General features: G+C 37.3%; 1 protein-coding gene across 1 annotated transcript; it reads right to left on the reverse strand.

The window, feature by feature from the left end:
* Positions 1-4,491: 4,491 nt before the first annotated feature.
* LOC140138659 (uncharacterized) lies at positions 4,492-18,789 on the reverse strand. Its single transcript, XM_072160398.1, has 5 exons — positions 18,430-18,789; positions 13,268-13,299; positions 12,002-12,032; positions 6,704-6,907; positions 4,492-6,059 (listed from the first exon to the last, which is right to left on the reverse strand). The coding sequence occupies exons 1-5, from the start codon at positions 18,566-18,568 to the stop codon at positions 5,824-5,826; spliced, it is 642 nt and encodes a 213-aa protein (XP_072016499.1). The 5' UTR covers positions 18,569-18,789; the 3' UTR covers positions 4,492-5,823.
* Between the last annotated feature and the right edge of the window lie 1,664 nt (positions 18,790-20,453).

Consider the following 20,453-nt stretch of genomic DNA (forward strand, 5'->3'; position numbering starts at 1 on the left):
AAAACTATTTTTTGCTTCAACTTCAATGTCATTACTACACACACTTATAGATTGTGTTCTCGTTTCACTTATATCATGACTAGATGAAATAACACTATAATCATGTTTACTCTTGTTTTTTACCTGAACTTCATTAACATAAACACACTCTGCATCGTTATCCAGTACATGTACATCATTATTTGCATCATTATTGTGTGCATTGAATTTAAAAACAGTCTCATCTGTATCATTGTTAAATGAAATATCATTTTCACCATTGTTTTGTACTTGAACTTCATTATATTTTACAATACCACACTGCTCTATTTCGGCACACATTTTTACGTGGCCAGAAACCTATTTCCTATTTGCCAAGTTTATGCAATAACGCTCCTTATGGCCCAACTTATTGCATGCACGACAGCGTACACGACGGTCAAATCTACAAGTTTTTTGATTATGATTTCTGAGTCCGCAATTAAAGCAACCCGAATACCCTGCGGTATTATCGCGGGCCCGGGTGATCTCAACTTGGGATCCATGATGTCTGGAAACTTGAGATCCGTAGGCGCGTTTGCGATATTGTGATGCCGAATACTGGGCGGTATTATCGCGGGTTTGAGTGTTCGCAATGTGGTATCCATGATTTCTGGAGCCTCGAGCTTCATAGGCGCGTTCGCGTAAATGTCCCTGGTCACGACGTTCATGTTGACTTTTTGGAGCAGATCGGCGACGTCTTCTGTTGGACTGTGACTTGACTTGGGTCCAATTGCCGGAGTGCTTTAGATCATCAACAGCGTTTGTGAACGCGGATATTAGGGTTTCATTACCTCGCGCACTAAGGTGTAGTCCGTCTACAAACTGTGACGAGTCAATTGACCCGTTCTTATAGGTCATGTTATCTCCTGCATCGATGAAATTGCAGTCTACACGACGGCAAGATCATGAAGTTCTTGATTTAGTTGCTGTATTTCATCTCTGTAGCGCTTGTCACCTCGTGGACAGACAGCAGATACATAGATACTTGACATAGGAGTTTCAACCAGAAGGAGTGTGATTAAGGCTTCCATGGATTCTGTAACCTTTTTAGCGGGGGTTTTGTTTGAGATGTCATTTATGCCAGCATGAATGACAATGTTTTTATAACTTTTTAGGTCTGTTTTGCAATTCAGTTCCCTGAAAATGTCTAACACTGTGGCACCACTGATGGGCTGGACATCAGCATTCTCAAACATATCACTGTGAATATCTCTCAGCATTGAGTCTCCAATGATGAAAGTACCAGAAGGTTCAGTCTCAGGATGTGCTTTGTCACTCTTTAAAGGGAGTTCAGCTTGTTTTTGTCAGCTGAATTTGTCGCCAAATTTGAGTTTATGATCTCTTTTATCTCATTCTTTAGCGTCTCGTTTTCTTTTAGTAGAGTTTCTTGAGTTTTCAACAGTGCCTGTTGGTCTTTTCTGAGCGATTCATTTTCCTTTTTGAGGATGTCTTGGGTTTTCAGAATTGTCTGTTGTTGAGTGTTCATTTCTTTTTGTTGACTCGTTAGAAAAGCTACTGTCTTTTGTAAGTTTTTCATTGTTTCATGAAAGTCTTTGCATTTTTGGCACGTCCATTTTGTAGATTTGGAGGGCCGTTTTTTTAGGGTGGTACATGAGATGTGGTAATCATTTGCACAGATGGCACAACTTATTCGGGAATCCTCTGGGTCAGCACTGCATTTGGGACTGAAGCAGCTAGTGTTGGGGGGAGTCGCCTCATCTTCAATATGTGCTTGATTGGTAGCAGCAGACAGAGAAGCAACATATTTGCCAAGTCCAGTCTCCTCTATAGTTTTTATTGGAGAGGGCATTTGCTTGGGTTGGATCCCGTGTCGGATATCATCACATGCATTACATAAAAATTCCTCACATTGACGAATAGATACTTCTTTCCCTTTTCTTTGTTTACAGTCATAACATTGATAATACAGTGGGGCCATTTTCAATATCGCTTCAGGAAGCACAGTGAAAAGTGTTTATCACACTTTTTTTCTTAAGTGTGTAGGTAAAGAGTTGTTACAGATACGAATTTCTGTGGTGACAAAGTACAACAATCAATACATCCGAAACGATTAATCAATGATCGATAATCAACGGAGTTCTATACTGGCAACGGTAGTATAGCAAAAGGCCAGTAGACGAGCAGAAAATGCAAGAAAATCACAAGTTTCAGAAGATTTTTTTAAATGTAGCCTTCTCAAAATGATCAGAACTGCATAAAGTACTCACATACACAAGAACAGATATAATAGGGTGCCTCCGCCTTTAAATAATATCGATCAATGGCAACAGACAAGACGCAATGACTGGTGCTTCAGGTGCAGACGCAATATCATTATTATCTGTATGTATCCAGGATGGACGCCTTGCTGTTTGAGGGCTGTGCCGGGATCTCAAATGCTATCAAAAGCTTTTTAGTAGTCAATGAATCCCAGGCACAGTGGCTGTCTATATTCACCCATCTTTTCAACAATTTGGTTGATGACATGAAGGCGATCCATGGTTAAATAGGCGCTCCGAAACCCCGCCTGTTCCCTGGGTTGAAGCAAGAATGTTGGTGATCCGATTTGTGAGAACTTTGGTGAAAAGTGTGTATGTGTTTGAAATCTTTGATGTCCCCTTTCTTGTGGATGAGAACTATAAGGGCATTATTCCAACTGTCCGGTGTCTGGTTAGTCTGGATACATATAGTGTGAACAGCTTTACAAGCTCTGCCTTGACTGCGCTGCCTCCATCCTTGAGAATGTCGCGTTACCCCTTTTCATGTCATTGAGACATTTTTCAACTTCATCCTCTCCAATTGGTGGTATATTTTCTTCTGCCCTTTCAACGTCTATAATTGGTGGAGTTATTTGCACTTTGCTGGAGTAGAGATCTTGGTAGAACTCTTCTACCCGCTTGATGACCAGTTCTCTGTCTGAGATTATGTTTTCGTCTTCCCCCTTCAGTGCTATTATTTGAGATTTTCCAGTAGCAAGTCCTTGCTTTGTTTTCTTGTAGCTTTTATTATCTTCAAGAGTTTTCTGAATCATTTTTGTCTTGTGTGCTCGGATTTCATTCGTCATTCGCTTCCTTATGGTTTTTCATAACTCTGTGTACTCGATATGTTAAATTCCAATCGTGTTCTACATTTCCCGTCTCTTTTTCACCATTTCAAAAGTTTCCATTGAAATCTTGTCTATCTTCTGTGGGTCTTTTTTCCCTGCTGTCTCCAAAGCACAATCTAGGATTGTGTTTGTAAGTCTCTCACAGACATCATTTACTTCTAGGTCTTCAGCTTCATCCTTCAGGAGATCAAACTTGTTTTGCAGCTTCATTTGGAATTCTTCTTTGTTCTGTTGTAGCTTATCCAGATTGACCTGCATCCTTCTTTTTTGCACGAGTTTGTATCTTTCCAATTTCAAGTTGATGGAGATCCTTGCTCTTACTAGCCTGTGGTCATTTCCCGTGTTGAAGCGGTTAAGAACTGAGACATCTATCACATTTTTTGGTTCACTTGTCAAGATGAAATCAATTTCATTTCGATACAATCCATTTGGGCTTTGCCATGTCTACTTACTAGATTCTTTTTTCTTGAAGAAGGTATTCATGATTTTTAAATTCTGGCTTTCGCCCCTTTCGTTTTGATCTCCCACACCATATTTTCCAATATTTGTGTTTGTTTTCTTTCCTCCTTTAGCATTAAAGTCTGCCATAATGATTGTGTGATTTTCTTTGTCTTGGTTGAGCAGTTCGTTAATTTCTTAATAGATTGGATCTGCATCTTCATCTGGGTAGCTGGTTATTGGCAAATACGCTTGATTTTCAAGGTTTGTCTTTTGGAGATGATTTTGATGATGACTTGTGCTACTCTGTGTGACTGGTTTTTGTAGCTTACAACATTTGATGCCAAGTCTTTTCGTATTAGGAAGCCGACTCCTCCAGTGCTGACATTTTCTTTACCCCTTGAGTAAAGCATGTGTCCACTCTTGAGTTCAAGAAAATTTTCCCCACGCCGTCTAACTTCGCATAGGCCGAGGATATCCTATGTGATAATGATCAAGTTCTTTTTCCAACTCATAAAGGTTTGGTTCGCCAAGGAGGGTTCGCACATTATATGTGCAAATAGTCAATTCCTTTAGGACGCCTGTCCTTTCCCAGTGATTCTTAGCACCATCTACTCTCGCCTCACCATAACCGTTCCCGTGGTCAGGGACTTGAGAGCTGCTGGGGACTGAGGGCCGTTTCATACTTTGTGCTGCCATATTAGTTGGGGGTTGTGGCCTTAACTCGTCACGCTGGCCACTGTTGCGGGTTGACGAGTGCTACGTTGACGTTATGTAACTCGGTCACTGTTGGTCACCCAGATAGGAGCTGGCGGCTATTATAGATTATGCACGTACAAAATGCAGGCGAAAACGAGAATGCACCATACATTTTACAATACTTTAAAGGGAATAAAGAATAATGAACATATGATTAACTTTGTTTGTAAGATATTTATTTATTTATTTGTAAATGACAAAGCACTGATTCCCACGGAGGCCCTGCAAGTACATAACATAAACTGAGCTCAAAAAGAAACTTATAAATCCTGTCCATCCTAATGAACCAAAATTACATACATGATCATTTTAATACTCTACTCTAAACACATGTCAGTAACCAAGCAGTTGTCCAACTGACACAGCAGCAATTGACGTAAATTGAGTTACATGTGGTTTTGAAGTTATTGGATGAAGACAAAAATGTTGACAATTTTTTTTGACATTTGGCCCCTCCCCATAGGGTTCGCGTGAGGGGTCAAGAGGGGTCATAAATGAAAAATTGTCCAATGTCGTCAAGAGACATGTCAAATTACTCGTCTCATCACAACGATTACGAAAATATATAATTTATCATACATTTTGAGCCCGTAAGTCCAAAAATAAAAAAAAGTCCAGATATTTACTTGGTTGATATACAAAATGATTCTTCTTGCCTATACCCATGTACCTGAGAAGTATCAGTATTATGGCTTTTTTGGTTTCCAAATTATCTTATTTTAAAAAGTTTAAACGATCATATCTCAAAATGCCAAGTATGGATTTACGGTCTTCTTGCGCTCAGGTCTTCAACTATTATTGATTATCGCATGTTTTGATCCACTCCAAGAGCATGAAACTGAAATGATAATCCAATCAGAGCTGAACAGATTTTCTTCAATGAATACTGATACAAGGCAATAGGGTTTTACGGCAACTTTCAAATATTGGGATACGTTTATCTGAATGGAATGTCCTAATGCGCAGAAATAAATTCTACTTCGAATGTATATCCCAAATTCGGTATACGAACAACCGTTTTAGAATAGGGTCATTTATTAAGGGGGCGGGGTAATTATTTTTTTTGGTAGATGTTTATATTTTAACTAATTTTAAGTTTATAACCTGATGAAACTTGCATTTAAGTACAACTTTTAAATTCCGGGATTTTTGTAAAAACACCTGTCTTTCTATGTTCAAATACTGTGAATACGAATAATAGTACTATATTTATAACGGCTGCGTTGTAAATGGTCATGTAAATAGTCATGTAAATAAATAATATTTGATAATTCCAGTGGAAATTCATCTGCTATATTATTCTGTGGAATCGGGTATCTGTTCAGTGCAGTTCAGTTGGAATTTACAGTTGAATACTGAAGGATGCTGTCCTAGCCTGCCCGCAAATCAGATGCGAGATTTTTTGTTCACATAGTAACTATTAGATAAGATAAAACTACATTTTTTGAAATGGTTTGAATAGAATGACTGTACTGTGGAGTTAAGCCATAGTCCAAACTTTAATCGTTTTTGTTTTTGTTTTTGTTTTTGTTTTTGTTTTTGTTTTTGTTTTTGTTTTTGTTCTTGTTTTTGTTTTTGTTTGTATTTTTGTTTGTATTTTTGTTTTTGTTTATGTTTTTGTTTTTGTTTTTATCTTTGTTGTTTTTGTTTTTTCTTTCGTCATCTCCATCATCGACTTCCGTTTCGCCGTCATCATCTATTTCAGTTTCGTCACTATCTTCAGGTTCGTTTTCATCTTTAAAGATAATAATAATAATAATAATAATAATAATAATAATAATAATAATAATAATAATAATAATAATAATAATAATAATAATACATATTCACAGCCTAAAATGTGTAATTTTGGTGTTAAAATGTGTATATTACGCAAACATGATTCCTTTATTAAAATGTGTACACTTAGCATTTTAATAAATGCACACCTGCTGCATATTATATATTCAGCAGCGCCCTCTGTTGTTTGTAAGTAGAGCGGTTTCCGAAAAATATCTGAACCAAAATTCCCAGATAGTTCCAAGTCGAGTGTTTTTTTCTCACACCCTACTGTACATTTCTGAAGTGACATTTTATGTGTCAAATCTGTCATCTGATATGCAAAACATCTTACCACCCATACACACCCCACAATTATAGACACATTTATATGCACTAGTACATCCCAACCGAGGACTTACTACTAACCAAAGCCGTGGTTGCACCTACATGTAGAGCTAAACCAAAACGAGACTTTTTGTCAAAAAGGTTTTTCTAGTGCCTTGCATAAGTTTGACCAAGGACCATCCGTAATTCCATGTGTGCTTTCATACTAACATCCTCAATTGCTGGAAAAACATGCACACACCGACACCTGCAATGCAATCATACGGTACTTACCCGTACCACTGCATACAACATCTCCTTGTCCGTGACCCTTTCTAGTTCCTGGCAGTTCTTCACCTTTTTGATCGACACACCAACATTCGCCTGTGAATCCGTAGCATTGTCTGGGCACGTAATCACCATTTGCATTGCATTGTGGGGTGAAAGCATCTAGCAATCTTTGAGCTGCCTGAATGTCAGTCTGACATTGAGTGAGTCCTGGAAAGGGAACAATTATTTTATAGGTAACCGTACATTAGGGTGTGGCAAAAAAATACCGACTTGGATCTCTTGGAGAATGTTACTAGCTATTTACCTACAACATTAAATTCTTTCATATTGGACTTTATTTTATCCACTATATATTTCAAACTTCAAATAATTTTACTTTGTGTAGCAAATATGATTTTGAATTTCCAATTCATTATCCAAATAAATACAATGTTTTAGGACAGACTTGTTGCAGTCTAAAAAGTTTTTTTATTGAATTATCAGTATTGTAACATGGTAGAATTGGAACAAATCTTAATTAATTTTTATTCTAAGAAAAAAACATAGATAATAAAAGTAAGCATTAAAATGAGCAGAAATTTGCATAATTTTGGCTAAATTTGGATTGGTAATGATTAGTAATATTAAATCCTACAAGTGTATCACAGATGGCAGATATCAAAAATTGTTTAAATGATTTTAATTAGCATTTTTATAGAGAAAAACTGGCATCATTTTCAGTGATGTGCGCCCTTATGTTAATTTGCTCATGCGATATCTGGCGATATGCACGATGGTCGAATTCAGCACCTTTGAAGAGCTAGCGTTTGAACTTGAAAATCGGTGTACTGTGAAAGCCGAATAGATTTCATGATGGAATTTGAATGTCTGTAATACTAGTGATGTGAGTAATTATGATGGGGTGTGTGTGTGGGGGGGGTACATAGGCCTGTATGTTCCGTAAGCTTATAGATTTCATGCACGTGAAAATGCAATGCTGTTGATAATGCACTTGTCAATAGAAACCCTGACCCTGTGATACTAGTGATGTGAGTAATTATTACATAGGCCTGTATGTTCAGTATTTAAGCTTATAGATTTCATGCACGTGAAAATGCAAGGCTGTTGATAATGCACTTGTCAATTGAAACCCTGACCCTGTGATACTAGTGATGTGAGTAATTATGATTGTAGGGGTGGTGCATAGGCCCGTATGTTCAGTAGTTAAGCTTATAGATTTCATGCACGTGAAAATGAAGACTCTTGATAATGCACTTGTCAATTGAAACCCTGAGTCTCTGACCCACTCCAACCCCTGCCTGCAGTGCAGAGTACCCGAAAAAATAGCCGGGCAGTTTATAACAGACGGGCATTGACACAAAATTTGTCCCTGTAGGGTCGGCCATGTGTTGTTTCCCGTCGGTCCGGGACTTGGCCGGGAGTTTTAACATTTTTGAAATTTAGCCCTGGTATAAGTCCCAGCCACCCCTCCCCCTGGTACCCTGGCCATAAGGGGGGGGGCTGGAAATTCACAGCTGCATATAGCCATATCTTTGATAACATGGACAAGTATAGTGATGATGTACATTATACAAATGATGAGATATCCTCTAAATAGGCACAATTTCACGGCTTTACCAGACGCGTAATGTTGCGAGTAAATTAAACGCCATTTTGTGCGTAGGAAGTTGCAACTAAAAAAACTGCGATAATTTAAAATGACTGCAATTTGCAATGAAAAGCAAACCACCAACAATTTTCCATTTGTAGATGTACACACATTGGTATGCATATAGCCTCTGGCATTGGCCAATTTGTCCTTGTACTATAAAAAGACCATGCACATTCTTCATATGAATCACAGGCCTATATTCACATAGCCATACATGTACCTGTCCAGATGTACACACACCCACACAAACAACTGTATTTTATCCAAGGTAATTGCAGACCCCTCCTACATACGGTACCCTATAACCCTAAACCCTAAACATGGGCCATAACACTAACCGTAATTCTAATCCTAACCCTAATCCTAACCCTAATCCTAATCCTAACCCTAACCTAACCCTAATCCCAACCTTAACCCTAACATACCCTTAACAGGCAAACCATATTCCTATATCAATTCCTAACCTTAGTCCAAATCCTAATCATATAGCCTTGGAAGGGGTGCTCCTTTTGGAATGGATAATAAATTGGACATTCAAAATCATACTTGTTACACAAAGTGAATTTAATTTCAAGTTTAAAATAAATCTGGACTTAGTAAAGTCCAAAATGAAAATCATCTCTGTTCTACATACCTGTCTATAGCGAACAATAATTGAATACATGAATACAAAACCCACCCAAGTCCATACTTTGGTCAAATTGAGTTAAGCATGGGGAATTGTTGCTTATACTTAGGCCTATCATATGTATAAAAGAACAACACAAATCCACCATCTACATGCATCTATTGAGCATGTGAAATCCAAAAACCCATGTCCATGGACTTGAGTGGTTTTTGCACACATACTATAGTGTCCTCGCAAATTTCTCGGTTTATAAAAGAATCGTTTTTGTATAGAAACCTTTCCATATGATAAAAATACGATAGACACCTGGATAGATCGGTACGTTTCTTCCACACTACGCATGCGTCGTAGCCACTCATCGGCTTAAGAACTCGTTTGTTTGCTACAAAATTGGATTTTTGTCAGTTTCTGTGACCAAGGCACAGGCTGGGAGTTATAAATAGGCACAGAGAAGAAGCTTGTCATTTCCTTCCAATACATATATATTCAACTGCAAGTCTTACAATAGGTTTTTACAGATACCAAAAACAACGGGATATGTTCCAGGATTTCTAACCAGGTAGAGATGTAACTAGACTTAGCTGTGGTCTAAGACCACGAACACAGCCGTGTTGTGACCCCTTAATGACCTTTGACCCCAAAATATATAAAACGCCCATAGACAGTGGCTAATGTCAATGTATGGGTGCACGTGGCACCACTTTGCTATGTTATTTGTGGCAGAAGGGGCATTTTGAAGGTTTTCGTCTCAGACCGGAAGTAACCCTCAATGACCTTTGACCCAAAATAAAAAATACCACATATGAATTGGGTAACCACAATTCATGTGTGAACATATCGTTACTGTCCTATGTTTTTTAGCAAATAAAAAATTTTGAAGGTTTTTCGTTTTATACCGGAAGTGACCCCTTAATGACCTTTGACCCCAAATCTGTGAGGACCCCATAGACACTGGGTAATAACAATGCATGTGTGCATCACTGTCCTACGTAATTTGTGGGAGAAGAAGCATTTTAAAGGTATTTTAGTTTTATACCGGAAGTGGCCCCTTAATGACCTTTGACCCTAAATAAAAAAAATACCACATATACACAGGGTAACTACAATTTATGTGTGAACATACCGTTACTGTCCTATGTTTTTCTTAGCAAATAAAAATTTTTGAAGATTTTTCGTTTTATACCGGAAGTGACCCTTTAATGACCTTTGACCCCAAATCTGTGAGGACCCCATAGACACGGGATAATAACAATTCATGTGTGCAAGTGGTGTCACCGTCCTATGTAATCTGTGAGAGAAGAAGCATTTTGAGTTGAAATCACGTTTTTGACCCCTATGACCCCTGCGTGACCTTTGACCCCACGAGTTTCATATGACATGTAGGGGCATGGTCAATGATGGTTATGACCAAGTTAGGTCAAAATCGGTGTAAGCATGTAAGTGCTAGAGCAAATGAAGTGGTCGGCAGAAAGAAGAAAGAAGAAAGAAAGAAGAACTAGATATATTGCATCCTTAGTAAGGCTGCGAAGTCTAGCCGTGACCTTGAAATGACATCTGATGACCTTGAAATGACCTTCACCACATTTTGCATCATATCCACATAACATATACTAATTTTCATTCAAATTGAATAAACTTTGTAATTTGACCCCTTTTGACCTTTAGTTGACTTCTGGTGACCTTGAAATGACCTCCAATATATTTTGAATCATATCAAGATCACATATACTAATTTTCATCTAAATTGGACAAATATTAGAATTTGACCCCTTTGACCTTTCGTTGACCTCTGGTGACCTTGAAATGACCTCCAATATATTTTGAATCATATCAAGATCACATATACTAATTTTCATTTAAATTGGACAAACTTTAGAATTTTACCCTTTTTGACCCCAAAACAGACCCCCTCCTCCATGTTTAAGCCAAATCTGATTACAATCGTATATGAACATAATGCTAGAGCCCTTTTGGCATTATTCTGATGGTCACAGCACGTAATATGCAGAAAATATTGAATTTTAAAGTGATTTTCAGTAATCAACCATTTTTGTCCCCTGTTTGACCTTGAACTCAAAATCTGTGAGGACCCCATAGACACCAACTAATGTCAATGCATATGTGTCAGTCGCATCTCTGTACCATAGAATCTGTAGGAAAAGAAGCATTTTGAAGGTATTTGGTTATGTGCCGGAAATACCCCTTAATGACCTTTGACCCCAAATCTGTGAGGACCCCATAGGCCCCGGCTATAGCCAAGGTCAATGTATAAATCTCATTACTGTACCATGTAATCTGTAGGAGAAGAAGCATTTTTGGTAAAAATCACATTTTTAGCCAAAATTACTCATGCATGACGTTTGACCCCAAATGGGTCATGTCAAATGTAAAGGCTGGGATAGTGGAGCTTGTGCCCAAGTTTGGTCATAATCGGTCAAATAATAAAGGAGCTAGAGCAAATTATGTTAAATGTTGACAGAAAGAAGAAGAAGAAGAAGAAGAAAGAAACTACTGGGAAACAGGAGTCTAGCCGCCGCTCGGCTAGACTAAAGAAAGAAGAAAGAACCTGTAAGAAAAAAGACACAGCCGTGACTAACGTCACGGCTGTGTAATCATACATTGAATATCAATAGTAAACACACCACCATATACACGTGACTCTTTTTCATTATATTTAGAAATAGAAATTTAGGAATAGATACCAGGTATAAATCCAAGTGGCGTTCAATCAAATCATCTCAATGCTAGTATGTGGTTTAGCAATGTACAATTCTATACAGACAGCGAAACGCTATTTTAAATACAGTCTTGTTGTCCGACGTGCAACAATAGGAGCTATTGAGATTGAACTACGGGATACCCCTACGAGATAGAATTACGGGAAAAGCGAGGTACATTATTGGTCAAATACCAATCGTTCACCGCGCAGTATGATTTCAACTTATTGTAACACAGCAGTTTTGCATAGAGCCACGTGCTTCGCTGCATATCATTTACTGGTTGTACAAAAATAATTATTTACCTGATGTGCTATCATCCTTGGGCGGGGGGTCCTGTAATGTAATGGTTAAAAAAGAGAAAACATTTTTATCTGATGATGAGGCGGTAATAGGGAATTTCCCTATTTACACTTAGTAGGGTCGGGAAGGGGGGGTGTTCCGGTTTTCATAGACAGTTCAAAAAATGTTCTATTTCAGACGCTAGCGTTATGATTAGGCTGGTTGAAATTCGAACCTGTAAGCGGCCTCTTCAACTTTCTCCTCAATGGCCCATAGTAGGCTGGATACATAATTATAATTGATTTATCTTTAATCTGTCGTATGTGGCAAAAGGGAATCGTTATAATTGTGTCATGAGAAAATACCAGTAAACAGTAAAAACAATTTTGTATTGTTGTGTAATCAATGCATTCTTTTGATTTCATAAAAGATACTCTTGATAAACTCGATGCTATCATTTATTTCCATGTACAGCCCTATAGTAAAGTGGTACAATTGCGATTTTATGAGTTACACCCACAATCTTGTGCGAAAATCGTTGGGACAGATGATGTTTTTATAGATCAATTTCCTGTGAATTGAACATGAGGCTGAAAATATATAATACGTTTCATAGCTCATGTTATGTACTTGCTTACTCTCCCTCTCCTCCCCTAGAAACAATGTTGGAGCAGACATTGAGCGCAACCACTTCTTACTGTTTTTCAGCATTCAACATTGAATAAGGGGAGCGGGGGATACGTAAAATAAACAAAATGTCCCAAACATTTCGCGCGGGATTGCAGCATTTTATTGCCAGCAGCCTGTTCTTCCTTGTATGTGAAAGATGAGCCAAAGTCCACTCTCTAAAGTAGTCTTCCACGTACAGCTAATCATGGTTTCCATGGAGTTGGGCTCTTCTTCCACAAATATTGGATTATAGAGGAATTGTGTTTATCTATGAAATCTACTTTTAATGGATAATTACCAAATTTCTGCAGCTATTTATAACGCATCTGCTTACGGAACTGGCACTTGCAGTATATTAGTGGAAGCTCGTATTAAGACCTGTACCGTTGCCATGGAAACATCATATATAATTTTGAATGTATATTATACTATATGTTCATGTATTAAAGGTCCCCTGAAGATGAAAACATTCTGTTTATGAAACTTTTCCAAATATTATTAAGTTTTTTCTTTTCTCAAAACGACTTTTGATGGAGCTGGGCCCTTCTTCCACTCAGTTATTCAATAGTTTGATTTTTTTTCTATTTTATTTTGATTACGTTATCATCCAGTATACCTACCCCAGTTCCAGCAATACCACCTCGAATATTACCTGAATAACGAATAAAATAATGGATAATATAATGCATACATAATAACAAACACAGCAGCAACAAAAGAATTACAATGTGAAAATTAATAAAAAAATACTGTTGTGTATCAGTTGTCTGAAAGGTCAAAGATCATCCCAGTTAGGGAATTTATTATGATATCGGGAATTGCCTGTCACACATGATCGCACACAGTGACGTAGGCAATCGGACCTCATCTGGCCAAAACATATTGAACCAGGTCAGCATACGGCCATATCCTTCCCGACATGCTTAGTAGCCAAGTCCGAAGAAGATATTATTCTTGTGATCAACAAACTATGTACACATAATACATTTGGCCACATTTTATTATACGATAAATACGAATTTATTAAACATGGTAACAAATATTCTCTAGCAAATCGGTTATACGATGGAACTGGTAGGCATATTATAAATTCGAGATATTAAATATCTTCCTGACCAGCCAGATCTGCGCATGGTCAAAGACGAGGATAGACGAGTATCAGACCGACGCAAACTGACTTAGTCTCCACATCAGCCAGTTTGGTTCCGCTCCCTCCACAGGGAGCGTAACCTGTGTAGGAGACTCGGTCGGACCTCATCTCTTCGCATCGACTGTGGGCAAACAGTACATTTGAGGATTTTCCCGCCCAGTGACGACGTACTAGTATTTTGCCATAAGGGTTGTTGAATCGGTTATCACCTAGGGCTACATCCAGCCCCTGATTGATCCTTCTCACATTATTGATATATCAATTGCTGTCCGCCATCTTGACAAACACGAATCTTTAATATCGTCGGTCGTTTGACATTGCTGTCGCAAATTGTCATTTAAAGAAACGCACGCAATGTAAAGAGCTTTAAAAAGTAACACAGCTGTTACAAATCAGTATCCATAGGTTTTCAAAAGTGCGTGGGGTGGGCGGGGGCTCGAGAATTCGCCTCTATTCGCCGACAATAATTGTCAAACCCTCATTTTCTCCCAACTGAGTGCATTTCCCTGACTGAACGATAAAAACGACACAACTGCATGGCCCACGGTCCCCACCTTGGCGTACGTGTATCTAAGTTATGCGCAGTTATGTGTCACTATGTGTCCCATGCGCAGTTATGTCATGGTTTTTGTCGCTACGCGATGCGACCGACAACATATCTGGCACCAGGTAAGCTGCGCGTAAATCCAATAGTGTTCGCTAAAACAGAAAAGGGTATACCTAAAAAACGGTCCCTTATTCTAAGTCCCCATATTTTCCTCGACAGGGTATTTATAAAGAACAGACTTGGAAGTTTCATTTTGGCTAAATTGACATATAAAGTAAAATTCGAGAGCATAAAGTCGCCAGGGCACTAAAGAAGATACGGTCCAAACATCCAAAAATCTTACATAAATTTGCAAGGAAAACCACTGCAATGCAAGGATACTACGTGTGGTCATGACTCAATCACCCTAGGCCATAATACGCATGGAATCGTTGGCCAGGCCATCGATGCCCCCTTGGCTAGAGGTAGGTGATTTCACGTTTGACACCTGTGGGGTCAATTCGCGGGGGTACCAAGTGACATTTTGTTCACCGTCTATCCTTTTTGGAAATAAGACCATAGCAAGGCGCCATCCTAACATGGTATGATTATAGGCTAGTCAAAATAAGAAAGATAAGTGGTCAACTCACCACTAATTGCAACAGAACCCATTCATTCATAATCATATTTAATAACACAATAAAAATGTCCGTTTATGCAGGGGTGAAATTTTAAAGTCGGTAAAATCTTTTAAAATTTGGAAGCCATACCAGTATTTTTCTCTCATCATTAGGGTTCAGTAAAAGTATAGTTTTATGTGTATCCGACATACAGTTATAGACGAAAAGGTCAAATGTCAAATTTTTTGGGTCCACAGGCGTCTACAGTTGAAGAATGCTCTAATTTTAATCCAGCTGGTCTCAAATTGTTCCTTTGGCAAAAATAAATGGATGTTTATACATAGGTAACGTCACGAAATAGGTGAACAGGGCTCAATGGCTTTTGATCTTTTGACCAAGTTGATAAGCCATATGAGATATGCCAAACTATTCTTTTTTAAATGTTCTTGCAAGTGGAGTATAATCCAAATGTTGACATTTAACCCTTAAGGGCTGGGGTATGAACGTTTGGACAGTATTTATTGTGGGACATTAGAGCACATCAGACATATCGAATTGCATTCTGAATACGAAGAATGTCCTTCTGATATCAAATAATTTTGATTTTTTGAAATTTGCAATGTAATACACATTTGATGGCAAATCATTAAAAATTTATATTTTTGATATTTAACAGTACTCGAAGTGAACTTAATAAATCTGATGATTTATATTTGAAGTGTATGTAGGGGGAATGAATTGCCGACGATCAATTGAAAATTATGACCTTTCGTATTGACGATATGGATTTTTTTTCCAAAACACCAAAACAAATTAGGTCTTTTGGGGAAAAAAATCAATGTCTTCAATATGAAAGGTCAACATTTTCAATTGATCGTCGGCTTTTCCTCCCAGCTACATACACTTTAAGACTATATCATTAAATTTGTAAAATGTGTAATGGCGGCCGACCAAGAAGCAAAAGACCCCGGATACAGCAGCGTGCGTACTTTTGACCAATGAAATCCCTCATTATCGTTGACGTCATTTTGATGAGTGTGTCGATTCAAAGTTTTCTGCGATGTTGATACTAAATCGCATCAAACGGTATGATTCGATTTAAAAATGATAAGGGATCTATTCAAATTGACGAGTTTCTATTCAAAATAAAATGAATAGACTTTCTATTCAAAAAAATTAATAGGCCGTCATTAGAGTGTATTAATATGTCTGTATGTGATGAACGGGTAAAATTAGCTTACGTCGTTTTACGTGAAACACACACAAAAAAACCCACAACAGCAAATAGACCAAAAGCAATATTTTATATCTCATTAATAATTATAATTATAAAGGTCTGTAATTTGGTAGATTTGAAGAGCACCAAAACAGTCAAAAATCTCGTAATGAACAGTAGGTGATGCGACCGATGTAATTAGCAATAAGGTTTGTACTAGTGGTCCCTATCTTAAGAATTCTCTAGAAAATCAACTTAAGCAGTCTAAATCAATTATAAATGTCCGTAATCAATTAAAGCAAACGCTAATTTCAAATTACGTTTGATTTGTTTCTTTTGAGCACTTTATCCAAAACTTAAACTATAGTTTATAAATTTATTTGAGCCCCGTCCTTTGTTTTGTTCCGTAGTTGTTTTATCTGTCTTTTTAAAAGTATTTTTTGTTTGTTTTTACTCCTATATGGAAGGCTTTTACCGGCCTCTTTGGCCTTCCAGTCTTGAACTTGAAGTTATTTGAAGGAATTAAGTTGATTTACTGATTTTGATGTATTTTGTCTGATTTTGATGTGGGCATATATTTGATATGGAAATATATGACGAAATGATGATGACGAATGAATAAATGATGATGAAAATGAATGATGAAGATTCCTTGGTTTTAAGGTTCAATATCTCTAATTAAAAACTAATTTTTAATAAAGTACGTTATCACTAATTTTAAATCAGGTTCACTGTCTAATTAAGGTTCTTATCTTAAATAAAATAGAAAAAAAATCAAGAAATCTTTTGTTTTAAATTAGAGATAGCGAACCTTATTTGAAATTAGAGATGGCGAACCTGATTTGAAATTAGATATAGCAAACCTTATTTGAAATTAGAGACAGCAAACCTTATTTTAAATTAATGATATCGAACTTTAGAAATAGATGACCATTTTGATGAGCTAGGTGGGCATGCGAGGTGTTGTTTTGCACTTTTAACTCATTGGAAATCATAAAACAATGACTTTAGGGTAGACGCAGTATTGTTGGTCGAAGCATCCAAAATATCGATTTTCATTATCTAAATCAATATAAATATAAGACTTTGATGTTTTGCAAAAGTTCATTCTACAAATCATATATTTTTAAGACTTGCTTGATTTATTATTGTTAATGAGTTGTGTACGTTTTACAAAAGTGTTGTTGTTTTAGCCCTCTTTACAACATAACTCAAGGACCTACAAAAGTATATCTGTGATATTTGAATTCTTCTTCACACTCGCTATTAAATGATCAATGCCATTTTTGCCAGCCAAAGGTCACTACCATTCGCAAGATGCAGCTGTGAACTACCAATAAAATAGTTGCTAAGATTAATACGTATGCTCAATCACAGATCAGTAAACGGATTTATAAACCATGTACGTATGTCTGGGTGCTTGCTAGATTTTTGGCTAAATCACACTGGCCACATACCTAAATACATACACGTACCCACTTACACCTAAAAACATACAAATGAATATATACAAGTTATATAATTATTTAAAATAATTTGTGGTGTTGTTTGTGTATTTGTGATGCTCTATAATGCAAAATATTTTGTAATACTATGGGCCAAAGGCCTGATTGTATTTAATAAAATTGAACTTGAAAATTGAACTATATGAATACAAAACCCACCTAAGTCCATACTTTGGCCAAATTGACTTAAGCATGGGAAATTGTTGCTATTCATAGGCCTGTCATATGTATGAAAGAACAACTCAAATTCATCCTCTGTGTCTATTGAGCATGTGAAAAATAACATGTATGAAAGAACCACGCATGACCAGGATTTGAGTCTTGTAACACATTGATTGAAATCCAGTATGTATTGCTGGAGAGTGACTTTTGAAAAAAAAAAAATGGGTTTAATCAAGAAAAGTGTGTGGTTTATATTACATGGCAGTATGCCTATCAACATTATACATATATGTGTGCTTTATTTTGTATTATCTTACTAGTGGTAACCTCATTCCAACATTGTTGTCTTTTGTATATGATTAAAAAAACCACCCAAGTCCAGAATTTAAAATGAACCCTCACAAAGTCCCTGAAATGCTAGTCGTCATAACTTATACAGTTTAATCCACTCATTTGCACGTAAAACTTACCATATTGACCAGGTACATCTAACTGAAGGAATTAAAATGATACACAGGTTGTTTTCTCAAAATCACTTCCCATGGACTTGGGTGGGTTTTGAATTCATGTATTCAAATGTATATAAAAAAAACCTGAACTCACATCTACCACCATACCATGCGCATCGTTTAACTCGTACTAATTCTCGTTTTGCTCGAAGCAGTGGGTTAACGCTTACAGACGAATCAAACATTGTAATTCCCAGTAGGAGACACAGTACCAAGAGGTATCTGGAATTCATGGTGATTACAGTTGAGTTACCAACAATCTTCTCAAATGTGTGGATGCTATTTAATCGTTTGATGTCGATGTTCAAAATGGAGCTGTTACTAAATGATCACGACTGACATATCAGATATCGTTACTGGTCGGGCAAAACCTCATAATGTACTTTTTGCCCTTGAACATGGATGAAGCAAACCATTCAATATGAAGTCTACACCTACAACGCTTTATCCATTTTATATTCTTTATGCTTTATCCATTAAATATGAGGTGTTTCCTGCATGTACTTTTGGCCTTTGAACATGGATGGAGCAACTTCTACAATATAAAGTCTACACATAAAAGGCTTTATCCATGTTCAAGGGCCAAAAGTACATATAAGGTTTTTCCTGCCCAGTGACGATATGAAACTATTGATTATGACGTTATTGTCCATGGTACTCGTACCTCAAAAGTGTGATATTTTATCTCTGGCTTAAACCCAGCATGTTGTCAAAATAATCAATTCATGAATAAGTGAACAAATGCCCAGTATCCAGTACGATAACATTTGTTAGAAGATAGTAAAAACAAAAATGCATATCATTATTCATACTTTGCACTTATAAGGTGAAACTTTAATTTTGATAACTAGAAGAATTAGTTTTATTTAAAAGACTTCTCGTACTCTCTCTCAAGTAAGCGAAACTTATTTATAAATTACAAAAGTGCTGCGTCGCGCATTATGCACTACGCTTACAACGCGCAAGTATGTTCCGAGATGACGCGTGATAAACGACATCCAGAAAGCAATGAAATTCAGCGCTTTCAACTTACAAGCTAAATCACGTAGCCAATGGGAGTACGGAGGAGAGTCGCAAATCCGAACGAATAAAAATTCCATTTCTTTTCTGTAAAAATACGTTGAAATTCAGCCTTTTTCTGAAGAACAAATTAAGAAAGTTCCATTTGTTCTGGTAAAATCATTGCAATCAGCGCCCTTTTGAAGCAAGAAAAAAAAAATACAAAAGCTCCACTTTTATGTCACCGGATCCTCCTTAAGTTAAATATTTGTTACGGGACTACAGTGACTGACTAAGAATGTGTAGACAGTGTAGTGTTTATCTAAAATTACTTTCTCCCTTGATGCCAGTTTTTTTTAGTCACTCCAGAAGTTCCAACAAACGGAGTTTAACGTGACAAACAGTGCCTTCAACATTTCCTTTTTTTGTGGCGCCGTTGAATATTTTTATACCAGACTGAGTGCAGCGCCATATGCTAAGGGTGTATCAAGAGCCTCGGGGGCCCATGGACAAGGAGCAGTGCGGGGCCCTTTTAACATCTCCTTTATCTGCCCTATATCATTTTCGCTTTTGCTCGGTGCCCCTGAACCCTCGGCCCATGTCCACCCTCATGCTACGCCCCTGTATATGGCTAAATGTCTATAGGTCGAGAAAGACCTATTTGATGTGACTGTATGAAGTATTCCAATACCGTTAAGATTCGCCTAATGGCGCACTTGGGCCCCTTTGCTTTGGAGTAGATTTCATGTGCAAATAGAGAGTTCTCTCCTCTGAAATCTCAATAATAAATAAAGTTCCGTGCCCTTATTTGCTGGTGGGAACTTTACGGAGGGCACTCTTAGATTGTGCCTAAAATTACACTTATGTCATACTGCAGTTACTGTCCGTTTTCCTATACACAATACACAGTGCTCTTTCCCATTGACGCGTGACCTCTACAAATAGCCCTACGTTAAAAGTATGGGGATATGACTAGTTAACGTAGCTGTGTGAAAAATAACCGGCCAATATTAAAAGTACTCTTCTAAAGTTCTAGAAAATATAGTTTTGTAACATGTCCTAAATTTTTAGCTAATTTAGATGTTTGGAAATATTCGTACTTTGGTGTTTTAGTTAATG

Source organism: Amphiura filiformis, chromosome 18 (genome assembly GCF_039555335.1).
Source record: "Amphiura filiformis chromosome 18, Afil_fr2py, whole genome shotgun sequence".
Taxonomy (NCBI): domain Eukaryota; kingdom Metazoa; phylum Echinodermata; class Ophiuroidea; order Amphilepidida; family Amphiuridae; genus Amphiura; species Amphiura filiformis.

Bases quoted from the DNA above. Each gene is read 5' to 3' on its own strand.
- LOC140138659 (XM_072160398.1), bottom strand. From the start codon at position 18,568: ATGAATTCCAGATACCTCTTGGTACTGTGTCTCCTACTGGGAATTACA. The intron at 6,908-12,001 runs GTAAATAATTAT...TTCCCTTTCCAG, and splicing joins CAAGGATGATAGCACATCAG to GACTCACTCAATGTCAGACT. The intron at 6,060-6,703 runs GTAAGTACCGTA...TTATCTTTAAAG, and splicing joins TGTTGTATGCAGTGGTACGG to ATGAAAACGAACCTGAAGAT.